This window comes from Pleurodeles waltl, chromosome 2_1 (assembly GCF_031143425.1).
Source record: "Pleurodeles waltl isolate 20211129_DDA chromosome 2_1, aPleWal1.hap1.20221129, whole genome shotgun sequence".
Classification (NCBI taxonomy): domain Eukaryota; kingdom Metazoa; phylum Chordata; class Amphibia; order Caudata; family Salamandridae; genus Pleurodeles; species Pleurodeles waltl.
In genome coordinates this window covers 125932036-125948189 of record NC_090438.1, presented here as the reverse complement: position 1 = coordinate 125948189, position 16154 = coordinate 125932036, and the positions used below count along the sequence as shown (strand labels likewise).

The following is a 16154-nucleotide window of genomic DNA, read 5'->3' as shown; positions in this document are numbered from 1 at the left end:
GGGGACACCTGTACCAAGGCTAGGGGGGGTAGGGTAGATACACCCTGCCCCCTTTACTTTTATTTAACACCTGAAGCTGAGTCTTAAAATGACTGCCAACGCTTCCTGGTTGAAGTGTTGGCAGCCAATCAGATCTCTGCAAAAGATTGTCGGTATCGTGACCCTAGATATACAAATTTGGATTTCCTTTAATTTCACCTAAACTACTGAATAAGAAAAAGGCTCATCTGCATACCAAGAGCTATCTTTTTGCCAAGTTTGGTGTAATTCTGTCCAGCGGTTCAGACTGCAGCCGTGTCTAATTAGTCTATTGAAATTACCATGGGAAATGCACTTTTTTGACTCCTCCTTTTTCTCAGCCCCCGCTTGAAAGATCAACCAAAACTTTCCATGCACAGCAAGGTTCTAGTAGGCACTTTTTGGGGAAAAATGTGTGACTATTCGTGAAGTGGTGCCAAAGATATAGGCACGGAAAAGAACGTTTTTTTCTATGGACACTAAGTACTAACCTTTGAAGGCTTGTTGCACCTGTGACATTGTCTGAGGATTGAAAGTTTTGTAGCATTTGGTCAAGGGGGTGCAAACAAAAAAGGGAAACCCAAAACATGCTTGAAATCCAATGCATTTTACAGATACTTTAGTATTTCACGTAGTGGCAAAACAGCTGAACAGATTAAAATGAAATTTCACAGTAATGTACATTAGACTAAGTAGCTGATTCCCTTTGCTATTGCAATTGATGTTATGGAGTAGATATGAAGTTATATAGGCCAACAACTTAATGCTATTAAGTAGTAAGGAAGCCCAAAAAGTAAGCTGGGCTGCATATGTAAAGTTTCACATTTACTATATGAACAAATGAAAGATCCATTTATGGTCACATGCTAATGAAACCCTATAAATACATTATAAATAGAATAAAACTTAATCTACGTAAGTTTTCATTGCATTCTCTCTGGCTCACAAAATAAAACTGTGCTCAACAAGCCAAACAAAAAACATCTTTCTTATCACCCCTGTGCAACAAATGAAACATTGGCCTGGCAGTGAGCCACACAAACTACTATTTGGAGGACATGATAATTGGACACTACGGAAAAAATATTAAACTCATTTTGCATTCATTTGCTTTGGCCTTCATATGTAGCACAATCCTACTAAAAGTAGCAAGGAAGACCAAAATTAAATTAGACTACATATGCAAAGTTTCAGATTTACTACATGAATAACTCAAAGACCCATTTGTGGTCACATGCTAATGGAAACCTATAAACAAATGCATAACTAAAAGAATATATCTTAACCTACATACATATATTTTGTTTGCATGCTGTATGGCTCACAAAATAACACTGTGCCCAACAAGGCAAACAAAAACAATCTTCCTTATGTACTCCTTTGCAACAAAATTCAAAATTGGCCTAGCAGTGAGCTACACAAACTAATATATAGAGGACATGATGATTGGCCATTAGGAAATAAGTAATACTCTTATTTTATATAACAACGATTGGCTTTCATTCACCTTGGGATAGCAGCACAATCCTACTAAAGTAACAATGAAGCCCAAAAACTAAAATAGACTGCATAGGTAAAGTTTCAAAATTACTACAAGAACAACTAAAAGACACATTTATGAACACATGATTATGTAAACCAATAAACAAGTACAGAACAAATACAATAGATAAAAACAAAGAAATCACATCAAATCTCATTGCCACTATGTAGTTATAGTTAGTATTCACAAAGATAGGGATTGCTTAATATTAGCTCCCTAATAACTTGCCACCCATTTAATGAATCACCACAAAACTTGCCAGACCCATAGCAATTTCCACATTTTGAGATGATGTAATGTTTTTGTGGTTGAATTGTTAAGGGGGTGCAAAGATAAAAGAGTGTCCCAAAATGTTTTTTTTTTTTTAAACCAATGCATTTTCCATACACTACTGTATTTGACCTAGCGTGAAAAAGATGAATGGATTTATATGAAATTTGGCAGGACTATACATTATGGTGCAGAGATGATGCTTTTTGGGTACTACAGTTAAGTTGGGCAAGTATTTTTTAAGCTATAAGACATTTAAGCTTAGTGATAGCTATCACCACAGTACTGTCACGGAATTTCACAAACCTTTGTGAAACTACTGCAGAAAATGACCATAAACGTATTTAAAAATATATAAAAAATAAATACATTTCCCTATCTATTGCCACTTTAAAAAGGTAGTATTAGGTAGGGATCTACTACTTACCTATATCTAAGGCTCTAACACTGAACACAGCCAGTGTAGTAAAAACAATATGGCTGCCTTTTCATTTTCTAAAAACAGTCATTACACAGTTATATACTGGCTTGTCCTCGCCAAGTACCACAGTATACTGCAAAGTTATCACGGTATACCATTGCCTAAAATATAACGAAGGCCTTCTTGTATTATTTGATTGTGGTACACTTGCATCACACATGGTGTCACATGGGCACTGCAAACCTTGAGTCAGGTTTACAAAGGATTGCAAGGCCACAATGCGTGGCCCTGGGTTGATTGGTAAATCTAGAGAAATGCAAGGCATCGCAATTCACTGTTCTGCACTACTCTGCATACCATAATCTACATTGCTGCTAAATTTCACATACATCCATATGCCACACCACTGTAGCCACTCCACTATACACTATTCCATTCTATGCCACTCCACTCCATGCCTCTCCACTCTACAAGAGTCCACTCTATGCTTTTACACTGTACGCTACTACACTCTGAGTTCTTACACTGTATGCTCCTCCACTCTTTGCCATTCCAGTGTATGTCACTTTACTCTATGCCACTACACTGGCCGCTACTCCAATATACACTATTCCACTTTACACCATTCTACTGTATGTCACTCCACTCTACTCTATTCCACTATATGGCACTCCACTCTACAACACCCCACTATGCACTATTCCACTGTATGCCACTCCACTCTAAGCTACTCCAGTGTATGGCACTCCACTGTACGCCACGTTATTCTATAGTATTCAATTGGACCCCACTCCAATATATGGCTCTCTACTATATGCTATTACACTCTACCCTACACCACTGTACACCACTCCAGTCTAGATCACTCCATTATATGCTGCTGCACTGTACGCTTGTCCACTATACAGTATTATACTCAGCGCCACTCCACTGTACAACTCTCCGCTCTATACCACTCTACTCTTAACTATTACACTGTACACAACTCCACTCTACACCAGTTGACTCTACACTATTACACTGCATGCAGCTCCACTCCACATCTTCACTGTATGTCACTTCACTATAGGCGTGGAGTGGAACAACATATACTTCAGTATATGCTATTCCACTCTACATCATTCCACTGTATGCCATACCACTCTATACTATTCCACTGTATGCCACTCCACCTTATCCTACTCCACTCCATGCCACTCCAGAGTACACACCTGTACTGTACGCCACTTCATTCTATGCTAGCCAACTGGATGCTACTCCACACTACACCCCTCTATTATATGTAATTTCACTCTACCCTACTCCACTGTACACCACTCCAGTCTACACCGCTCCACTGTATATGACTCCACTCTACATCATTCTACTCTATGCTATTTTACTCTACGCTAGTCTACTCTCTGCCACTCCACTGTACTCCACTGTATGTTATTCCACTGAACACCACTCCACTCTATGCTATTACACTGTATGCAACTTCAATCTTTGCTCCTCTACTGTATGGTATTCCACTCTACCCCACTCCACTGTACGCAATTCCACTGTATGCTATTACACTCTACCCCACCCCACAATACACCACTCCAGTCGATACCACTTCTCTGTCTACACCACTCCACTGTATGCTACCACACTACATGCTGTTACATACTATGTCACTCCACTGTACGCTGCTCTGGTCTATGCTACTCCACTCTATGCCACTCCAGTGTACTCTCCTCCACTCTATATAACTCCACTCTACGAAGCTCTACTACACTCTATGCCACTCAACTAGACGCTACTCCACTCTATAACCGTACAGTCCACTGTCCAAATTTGCAATCAACTCTATGCCCGTACACTCTATTTTACAACATTCAACTCCACTCTATGACATTTTCCAACACTATATGACTCAGCACTCCACTCCAATCTATGAGACATCAATCCAGTTTATAACAGTTTCCTTGACTCTATTCTACACCACTCCAATGTATGCCTCCCCACTCTTTGTTAATTCACTGTACCCTACTCTACACCAGTCCACTGTACACCACTACTTTCTTCATTATTCCACTCCATGCCACACTATTTGTCTACTGTATAGTATTCCACTGTATGCTGTTCCACTATATGTTACTCCACTCTATGGTAATCTACTCTACACCACTACAGTGTACACCACTCCACTCTAAGCAGCTTCATTGTATGACACTCTCCTACACTCTACATAAGTCCACTCTATAAAAGTGTACCACACTTCATGGCACCCTACAACATTCTACTCCACTCTATCCCAGTACATGCTACAGTTCAACTCTATACTCCACTCTATGCACGTAAAATCCAATGTACAACACTCTATTCCACTACATGATGCTTTTCTATAGGACACAGCACTCCACTCTACAGTATACTCTAGACTGTATGCCACACTACTATTCTGTATTCAATATCCCTATCCAATACTGTACGACACTTCATCACATTCTGCTGTACAACAGGGTACTCCACTTTATGCCACTTTACTCGACTGTATGCTGCACCACTTCACTCTACTTCACTCCACGCCACTACAGTCTACAACATGCCACTCCACTGTATGACACTTTATTCCACTCTATACTTCCCTATTCAGTGTACTCCAATTCACTATACTCCACTTTACTACATTTTATCCCATTCTATGCTGCTGTACTATACTCCATTCTACGCCACTTTACTGTCTGATACTCTACTCAACTGTATTCAACTCGACTCTCCAACCATATACTACAATCTATGCCATCCTATGGCACTCTTCTCCAGTCTATGCTTTTTCACTCTACAACTTTGTACTACACTGTATGACACTCAACAACACGCCATTCAACTTTTCTCTTTGATACGCCACTCCACTATATCACACAGCACTCCATTCTCTGACACTCTTCTCGACTGTACTCTGTAACACTCACCTTGACAATACTCCACTCTATGACACTTTACTTTAACCTACTCCAGTATAAAACACTGTACTTCACTCTGTGACAGTCTACAACACCCTACTCTACAGTTCAACATGCCATTCCACTGTACAACTCATTGCTCCAGTTTACAGCTCTACTGTAGTGACACCATGCCACTACACTATATAACACTTGTATGATATGCTACTACACTCTACTCCCCTCTATTCCAATCTACAATACTCCACTCTATGGCAATAGACTTTACAACATTCTCCTCCACTGTACCGTACAACACTCCACATAACAACTCTCCACTTATGACACTGGACCCTAGGACTTGAAACACATTTGTATTAAAAAAAAAAAAAATTTAAGGAAAAAACAAAGCTTAAAGCTAGTTACAGTTTGCAAAACGTATTTTCCCTATAAAACCAAGTTTAAACTTCATAAACTTTCAAATCTCCAAAGTTATAGTTATAAGTTTAATTTACAATTTATCTATCGCCTTCAAATTATTATAAGTAATGGACCTCTTTACACACCCTTTTCAGGTCGCTAACCAGACAAGACTAACTATAACTTGATACTCTACCATGCACTGTGTTCTCACAAACAATGATACTCCACTGTACAACACTACACTGTATGAGACTCTCTGCCACTACTGCATGGCACTACACTCAACAACACTGAACTATATAATACTCTACTCTACTGAACTCCACTCTATGCCACTACACTCTACAGCACTCTATGCTCTATGCCACTCTAGGGCACTCTACTCGATGACACCCCACTGAACCACACTCTATTTTATGACACTCCAGTCAACGACACTCCACTGTACAAGACTGAGCTCTACACCATACAGCACACCACTGCACTCTGCAATACTCCACAGTACAACATACCACGCCACTCCACTAAAACATTTTATTCCACTGTATACTATGTCACTCCACTCTAATCAACTCCACTCGATTCCACTCTCCAATACTCCACTCTAGGGCACTAGACTCTACGACACTCTCTTTCACTGTACTACACTCCACATTACGGCAGTTTAATCAATGACAATCAACACTGCGATTTGAAATACATATTTATTAAAAAATAAGAACCATTAACACACAATAAAAAAAACAAAGGTTAAGGATATTTTATAGTTAGACTTATGTGTTATTTCTATAAAACCGAAATTGAAATACACAAACATTAAAAATTGTAAAGTTATAATTATAACTTCAATTTATGTTACGCACCATCTTCAAATTACTATAAGTCGCGCACCTCCGAACACAGTCTTGTCACCTCACTCCCTACACTGAATTAACTGTAACTCATGCCTTTTCCATGCACTATTTATACTCTTGAATACTACATTACATATAGTATATGAAATAATAGCATTCACAACAACACTTACAACTTCTCAAATGACATTATTTGTCACAACACAGTGTATGGGAGAGTGGTGAGTTAGTTAGTGTTGTCTGGTTAGCAAGCTGAAAAGAGTTTGTAACGGTTCACTACTTATAATAATTTGAAGGTGGTGGATAAATTGTAAATATGTAGATGAAAGGTATAACTATAACTTCAGAATTTTTTCAGTTTGTGTAGTTCAAACTTGGTTTGTATCAGGAAAATAAGTTTTCTTAACTATAACTACATTTAAAAAAAAAATTCATTGAAATTGTGTGTGTGTGTGTGTGTGTATATATATACAGATACATATATTTGCTTAAAATTTATTTTTTATGATTGTGTGTACAAGCATTTATATATGTATATTTTGATATAGACATATATACATGCATATATAAAGTCAGATTTTAATAATTTACGCAAAAAACATTTCTTTGCAAAGGTGCTTGGACAAATTAATGTGTATGGCAAAGACCAGTGTCTGTTTTCTCTGTGTGGCCTCCCAGTACATTCAGCAGCTGTGGTGGTGGTGGGGCACAAGTGGGGCCCAGGACAAATACAGCAGGGTGTGTTCCCATCTGGCCTCCCTCTAAAGATGTCACTCATACAAACTGACAGTAAAGATGAATGCAGATGAGAAACATAGGGCCTCATTATGAGCTTAGAGGACGGGAAAGCCCATCCGCCAAAGTCCTGACAAAGTGGCTGCCGCCTACGCGCCGACCTCCCTGCCGACCTAGTGGGAAACAGGCTACATCATTGTCTCTGGCTTGTAATCGAGCCAGCGGCAATGCTGGAGCCAGGAGGATGCATAACCACCCTCGCAACGTTCACTGTCTGCCAAACAGACAGTGAGCATTTCTATGGTGCCGGGAAGGGGGGCTCCCTGCACCTGTTCCCCTTCAGCCCTGTCATGGTGATATTACTGCCATGAAAAGGCTGGCAGGAGAACAAGGTTGTGATCCGCAGGGCAGCGCTGCCCTGGTGGATTACGAACTCCACCACCTCTAGGCCGCCGGGATCCATGATCCTGGCAGAGCTGGCAGTCGGATCACCAGGGTTGTTATGTGGTGTAAGATCGATACACTTGTAATGAACCCCATAGTCAGTGCCAAAAGTGCTAATGTACTGTATTTTAAATTCTGCTGCAAGGGTGCAACTGTGTCCACATGCGTCCACATATTTTATATGCAGTGCTCGGCAACATAAATTCTCTCATTTAACTTTTAGTGTTTTTTTAGGATGCTGCTCTACTTCAAGGGATGTCAGTGCGATTTATCGTCAACAATAAACAAAGATGTAGTTTCAGAAAAACAAATAACAGGAGAAAGACAACACAAAAGCACATAACATTTAAAAGTATAAAACAACACAAAGGGAAATGTGTGGGGTATTGGTGTGAAAGAGAGGAACATACCTTGCGCTAAAGGCTCGTTGTGTGGTATTCGCTGTGCCTGTAACACCTCGTTGTACCCGTAATCTGTAATTTTCAACACAAAGCGTCCATCCACCACGCAGTTACCAGACTTCAGCTTCCCATGGGCAAACTTTCTGTGGTGGAGGTATTTCATGCCCTGCAAATAATGTTAAACACAACATTTTTAGTTTTTCCAGCTAGGCCTGTGCACAGCTGTGCTGTCCAACATGAGTGAGAATTTTCATCTACATACAGGTCAAAGGCCTGATTGCTCATCTATACAGTGGAACCAGTAAGATGTTGGGTCTAATGACCTTGTAGATTGATGTGACCCTTTCAGGGATTCATGTACCACTCCATAGTTACAGGTTTGAATTCTGGTGACCCCGTATTCCCTATAATCCCCTTAAAGTCAATTAAATGAATAACCTTGAGTTGAGTAACAATGAAAATACAGTTTGTTTGTGCATTTACATCGATCAGACTGAAAAATACTTGATCAAAGATCTTATGTTGAAAGCACTAAAATTTGTTGAAGGCAATACAAATTAAACATGGAAAACATATGCAACATCGTCCACCCCCATAATTCTCTTCACAAATTCTCTTCACAACTGAGGACGGTTACAATTCACAGAGTCTTGGTGGACCAGCAAGGAAACGGCATCAGATCGTCGATGGGGAAATGAGGCATCTCCAAGACCTTCCAGTTTGGGATGAACTGTTCCCTTGAGCAGCTCAGTGAGGATCTGCATAAGACATGTCTTTGTCTAAAATGGAGCAGTGACTGAAAAATGAGAAATTGGAATGCTACCCAGTGCGAGTCCCAGTAGTTTAGACTATTTACAAGAATTCCTCTCACCACCTAAGTATATGTCCCTGGTCTTTACACGCTTTGCCCATTCAGACCAGCCCTCTAATCAAGCAACACTCCACTACTTCTCCAGACATTCTACAATATATTCTTGTGTCCCCTGTTCACACATGCTCACCTTTCTCCATGTCCTCAACTAACTCTCGGGCTCATGTATATATGGAGTCTTGATGATGGTCTCATAATCAATAGGGATAGAAACACTGTTGACTAATTAGGCAAACCTGTTTGAATTTGTATCTAACCTTGCTTCCTGGGTTGGCTATTGAGAAACTTTTCTGAGACACAACTATTTATGTACATCACGTGTGTGTGTCACTTTTTCAAGCACATACACTTTTGCACCTCACTGTACATTGTGATTTATTTCTGGAGTGAAAATTTGTAAATATATGATATGCGATTATTAAATCATAAATAATAATTATATGAAATCCCATAATATATTTTGCAAATATGGAACACTGTTCTTGCTTATTTGTAAAATGTGGTGATGTCACTTTCTGTCAAGATGAATTCTGATCTCTTTGGTCCCAGTTGTCTGGTTTCCTCTTTTTAAATGTGGTTTTGTCTGGAAACCAGTGGTGTCATTCTTCTTGAGAAGGATGCTGGGAAATGTGGTGATGCCACTTTTTGATCAGATGGTGCTGTGAAATGCCATCCACTTCTCTGGTTTTGTTTTTTCAAATATGGTCTTAGCTGGAAAATAATAATTCCTCTTCTTGTTGAGATGGATGCTAGGAAACGTGGTGATGTCACTTGCTAGGGTGATGGTTGCTGGGGAAATTTATTAATTGTACTTTTAGTTTTTCAAACCATTTTTTGTGAAGTGTTTTAACTGCTCTCTGACGTGTTTAGTAGGAAATCACTTGGTATGTTTTTTCAAATACTTAAAAACTAGCAGGGAAAAAACATAAACCTAAAACTTGCAAGATTGCAGAGTTTCTTTAGTTCTTTCAAATTGCCAAATAATATGCAAACACTTACACGGGTTTGTCATTTTGCATATATTTCTGCCATTCACAGCATAGTTAACTAGGTTATGAAACAGTATGTGATTTGAAATTGTATTTAGTTCAATAAACTACAATGAGTTGTGGTAATTCTCCTGCAATTTGCTTTAAAGTCAATCTGTTGTTTCATTTTTATAAGCATTTAAATATCATTTTCACTATCTTATAGAGGTGATTATGCAGTGCATAATGTTATTTTAAAGCTGGAGGTTATTAACAAAGGTGTATTGGATTGAATAAGCAGTACTATGTTATTCTCAGCTCATTTTTTACTTTCACAATTTTGGGTACACCTGGTCAATTCTTGTCTCTGAAATATACCAGCCTCTCTATCAATTCATTCAAATAACTCACCTTGTAATGAACACCATGCAACATATTTTAACAAGTTGCGCTATATTCACAACACACATAAGTTCAACCTTGGTGTGGAATATGCTGGGGTCTGTGTCTGGACATTTAAAATGGTAATTGTAAACTGCATTTATATAGTAATATTATAAATGTAATTGTAAATTGTAATTATATAGACCTTACTACCCCCTTAAGAGAAGCTGAAATGCTTTGAGGCGAGTAGCACGCTACTCTTGAGCCCAAGACAAAAGGTTAATAGTTAGTAGGTATTTTATTTTGTTTCTGTGTTTATGAGTTGTGCTATATTTGTGTTCTTGGTTGATTGTGTATTTAGTTGAGTGTAGCGTAGGGATAGAATGATGGGAGTGGATTTGAAAGGGGAAGTTGTAGGTTATTTTTGTAAGTAGAGGTGGTGGGTGGCTGTTAGTTGAGTGATGTTAGAAATGGGGTCTTTGGTTGACAGTCAGGTTGCCCCCTGTTCAAGCAAGGACCCTCACTCTAGTCAGGGTAAAAAAGAATCACCTCCAGATAACCCCGCTTACCTCCTTTGTAGCTTGGCAGAGCAGTAGGCTTAACTTCAGAGTGCTAGTTGTAAAGTATTTGTACCAAACACTACAAAATGACACAACACAGGTTGACAATAGGAATTATTTATCTAAACAAAACAAGACCAAAACGACAAAAATCCGACATACACAAGTCAAGTTATGAATTTTTAAATATTACATTCAAAAATAGCGCTTAGAAACACAAAATGCTTCAATGAGGTGTTAACACGGTGTCGTGACGGAGTCGTTCCCAATAAGCCGACACCACGGCGCCGGACAGGGAGTCGCGTAGACCCCCAAGTACAGTACCTTTGGTGAAGAGTGAAAACAAGTCGATGCACGTAGTCGTGGATCGCGGCGTGTGTGTGAAACCTTGAATCCGCGTACTTCGAGCAGCGTCAGTCACGATGGGGTGCGGCGGCTTCCACGGAGTCACGGACTTCAGTGGGGCTGCTGCGGCGTCGGACCTGCGAAGGTCGTTGCGTTCCAGCGAAGATCACGGAGTCGGTTGCAGGTGGCGTCACCGGATTCAGCAGCGCCGTCAGTCCGAAGACGTCCGAAGTCGATTTCCTTGGATTTCCACCAGCTTTCCTTTCAAGGGCCCAGGGACTGGGTAGGGCACCACTTGTCAGAGCAGGAGTCTCTCTAGAGACTCCAGGTGGTGGCAGAGAGAAGTCTTTGCTGTCCCTGAGACTTCAAACAAGAGGAGGCAAGCTCTGAATCAAGCCTTTGGAGATTTCTTCACAAGATGGAAGGCACACAAAGTCCAGTCTTTGCCCTCTTACTCTGGCAGAAACAGACACTGCAGGATAGCTCCACAAAGCAGTCACAGGCAGGGCAGCACTTCTCTTCAGCTCTTCAGCTCTTCTCCAGGCAGAGGTTCCTCTATATGTCCAGAAGCGTTCTAAAGTCTGTGGTTTTGGGTGCCCTTCTTATACCCAATTTCTCCTTTGAAGTAGGCCTACTTCAAAGTAAAGTCTCTTTTGAATGTGAAATCCTGCCTTTCCCAGGCCAGGCCCCAGACACTCACCAGGGGGGTCGGAGACGACATTGTGTGAGGACAGGCACAGCCCTTTCAGGAGTAAGGGACCACTCCTCCCCTCCTTCCTAGCACAGATGGCTCATCAGGAAATGCAGACTACACCCCAGCTCCCTTTGTGTCACTGTCTAGTGTGAGGTGCAACCAGCCTAACTGTCAAACTGACCCAGACAGGGAATCTACAAACAGGCAGAGTCACAGAAATGGTATAAGCAAGAAAATGCCCACTTTCTAAAAGTGGCATTTTCAAACGCACAATCTCAAAATCAACTTTACTAAAAGATGTATTTTTAAATTGTGAGCTCAGAGACCCCAAACTCCACATGTCCATCCGCTCCCAAAGGGAATCTACACTTTAATCAGATTTAAAGGTAGCCCCGTGTTAACCTATGAGAGGGACAGGCCTTGCAACATTGAAAAACGAATTTAGCAATCTTTCACTGTCAGGACATATAAAAAAACATTAGTATATGTCCTACCTTAACCATACACTGCACCCTGCCCTTAGGATTAGGACTACCTAGGGCCTACCTTAGGGGTGCCTTACATGTAAGAAAAGGGAAGGTTTGGGCCTGGCAAGTGGGTACACTCGCCAAGTCGAATTTACAGTTAAAACTGCACACACAGACACTGCAGTGGCAGGTCTGAGACCTGATTACAGAGCTACTCATGTGGGTGGCTCAACCAGTGCTGCAGGCCCACTAGTAGCATTTGATTTACAGGCCCTGGCACCTCTAGTGCACTTTACTAGGGACTTACTAGTAAACCAAATATGCCAATCATGGTTAAGCCAATTACATACACATTTTGTAAAGGAGCACTTGCACTTTAGCACTGATTAACAGCAGTGCCCAGAGTAACAAAAACAGCAAAATCAGAGCCAAGCACACATCAACAACCTGTGGAACAGAGGCAAAAAGTTAAGGGAGACCACGCCAAGGATGAAAAGTCTAACAAGTGACATGGTTAAAAAGAAGGGGTGAGTTTGAGAAGTATGTTTGGTGGTTCATAGTAGATTGAAAGGTTTGGGATGAGTTGGAGAGAGAGGAGGGATGGGACAAAGATTAAAAGGAGGATTTTTCAAAATCAAAAACTGAAGTTCACTGAGACATGCACGTAAGCACCATCCTTCTTCAACTATTAGCTTGACTTTTCTCATTAGAAACCTAAATCAGCTATTGTGTAAACAAATTATATTGGCTTTTGGACTCTGGATCTGTACACACATACCTGTAGAGGTAACATGTAACCTAAAAATATATACCAGTACATAGGATATTTTGCAGTCACAGGTTTAGATTTTTGGTAGCTGAATGGGCAGTTCAACTTGAGGATCGGGGGTAGGGGTGGGGGGGCTGTAAGGACACAAAGTCGTATTTTTGTGATATATTTGCCAGGGTTTAAAATTGATTTCACACCTAATTTGGTCACTAAACGTTTGAGCCACTGAGGAGTGGGAAAGGTGTCCAAATAGGCTACGAAACGTTTACAATAACCACGATATTTTCCTAGATGCACAGAGGAATTAATTTCTCTACCAGGAAAAGTATTTTCCAAGTGAAAGAAATGGAGGGGGACATTATTCTGCAGTTGCAGCATGACCTTAACCATACTCTTGTGGCTTTTCTGCTGTCGGAAGACCATCTGTTCTACCATTAGATGTATACATGGAAATAAACCAGTATTATACATTTACGTTTGTAAACTAGTAGACTTTGTGAACCGCCGAAAGTGTGCAACTTTATGAAAATTAAAGGCATACGCTCAGGGGTAGTATAACACGTTTTATTTTCAGTTAATTTTCTAAAAAACACACACACACACCCTTTAGACGAGTCTGCCATTTCTTCACTGCACGGGTACCACTCATTTCTGCACAAAGGGGCTCCAGTTATGACTTGGTGATGCTTTGCTGAAAACAAAATCTGGCAGGTCTTGTGAGACTACATGACCCTTTATCGCTTCTGACCATCAGTGTTGCCATAGATACATTCATCTGCACACAATAGCTTCATTCTTCAGAGAGGCAGAGCGCCTTCCTGTGACTGTCCCTCCATCTACTGACTAGACTGCAGCACAGGATTCATAAGAGGCCTTAGGATGGATTGCTGCAACAAGGGTCTATTTTGTCCATGTAGAGCCAGGTGCAGTGACAGGCCCTTTAAGTAAACATATAGCCCTGAAATACAGAAGTCCACAATTTGCATGTGGCAGGAAACACAATGCAAATATTGCTGCAGATGGCCGGTCTTGTGCCTTATGCTTTCAGGCACCGTGTTACAAGATTCAAATGGCTCTATTTATGTTCTAAATACAGCTTGATTGACCATTCCAGCACTGAATTCTAAGGCCCATATTTATACTTTTTTAGCGCCGCATTTGCGTCATTTTTTGACGCAAAAGCAGTGCAAACTTGCAAAATACAATTGTATTTTGTAAGTTTGTGCCATTTTTGCGTAAAAAATGTTTTTTAAGAGAGCTGGCATGACGACTCACAAAAAAGTGTGCCTTTTTGCAAGTGACACTTCCTCCTGCCTCTTCCCTCCTTTTCTATAAATTCGTCTAGGCTTTGTCAAAAGTATTGTAGTGCACATGTTACTTGATTGAGGCTAATTTAATCACTTTTGCAAGGCTTTTCAAACAAAACATAATAAATAGAGGTGTCTATACAAAGCCTACCTTAATCAGGTCCAGAAGAAGGGAAGATTTGAACATCCAGTCTAGCTTGACGTCTTCATTTCTCAGAAGGTCTTGCAAGCTTCCTCTTGAGCAAAACTCCGTCACAATTGCAAACACCCCACAGTCGTGGAAGAAGCCCAAGAAGGGATTGACATTCTCATGACGCATGTCCTTCATCTGGGAATCAACAAGAAGGAAAATGTGAGTTTAAAACAAGTGTGAAGAAGAGGACGCATCATTCATGCTCTCAACCAAGGTGAACTATTCTGGTCCAAATTGTCAGAGACTGGCATTTTATTAAAAATAATGTGTCATCTGTAAAATACGTATGTAGTGTACAGGCCAAGCATATCTACTTTAAGATTTTAATAATTTACAATGTTACTATTATTAATAATGTTATCATTATTTGGGGATGTAATACCATATTCGGTAAATACTGGTACTGCTGGGTGCAATAACTACATGGTCCAATATTAATCCACTTTCAGAATTGTCTATGTTTGAATCAAACACAATGCAATATTGTCTCACAATTTCCTGTTTCAAGCAGACACATTTGGAGTGTTTCCTCCATAAATTCCACTAGGGCTGGCAAACGTATTATGGGGGAAAGGGTAAGTCATTTCTCATTATTTGCACTCTGAAAATGGTTACTTTGACAAGTTCACATGAACAAAAGTAGGCCTGAAGCTATGTCTCTTTGACAGCCTAGTGGATGGCATAATTTGTGCTGCAGTTCACAGTTCACATTTACCTTTTCAGGATATTTGTGTGTAATCCTGCACCATGATAATTAGATGTGTCAATTCGGAAAGTTAGATATGTCAAATGGGATTAGCCGGCTTTACCATGTTTAGGGGTCAGAGAGTATATATTTGGGACTGGGCAGCAGTACCCCAGTGTGCAGAGTTCAGAAACCAGCAAAATACGAAAATTACCATGCAAGAGGACATTTTCAACACACCATACTATATACTATAATTACCCTACTGTAAACCATAACATAATATATAGATATCACATCCTATCAATGAGTTGCTGAGCTTCAGCAAAAGTGAATTTTCTAGCCCTTTTAGGAGCAAGTAAAAAAAACAGAGACCTTCTCACTGAGGCCCCAATGTGCAGGACCTATTAACCCCTTCGCTGCCAGGCCTTTTCCCCCTCCTGTGCCAGGCCTTTTTTTGCCTATTTGGGGCAGTTCGCGCTTAGGCCCTCATAACTTTTTGTCCACATAAGCTAACCAAGCCAAATTTGCGTCCTTTTTTTCCAACATCCTAGGGATTCTAGAGGTACCCAGACTTTGTGGGTTCCCCTGAAGGAGGCCAAGAAATTGGCCAAAATACAGTGAAAATTTCGTTTTTTTCAAAAAAATTGGAAAAAGTGGCTGCAGAAGAAGGCTTGTGGTTTTTCCCCTGAAAATGGCATCAACAAAGGGTTTGCGGTGCTAAACTCAGCAGCTTCCCAGCTTTCAGGAACAGGCAGACTTGAATCAGAAAACCCAATTTTTCAACACAATTTTGGCATTTTACTGGGGCATACCCCATTTGTGCAATTTTTTGTGCTTTCAGCCTCCTTCCAGTCAGTGACAGGAATGGTCATGAAACCAATGCTGGATCC

General features: G+C 40.4%; 1 protein-coding gene across 1 annotated transcript in view; it reads right to left on the bottom strand.

Annotated features, from left to right (window-relative positions):
- GUCY2F (guanylate cyclase 2F, retinal) overlaps nt 1-16154 on the bottom strand; it is a 428460-nt gene that overhangs the window by 104271 nt on the left and 308035 nt on the right. Inside the window, exons 9-10 of the mRNA XM_069211537.1 lie at nt 14535-14711; nt 8028-8184 (exon numbers count right to left, since the gene is read on the bottom strand). Coding sequence (XP_069067638.1) covers nt 8028-8184; nt 14535-14711 — 334 coding nt within the window. The remainder of the gene's footprint in view (nt 1-8027; nt 8185-14534; nt 14712-16154) is intronic.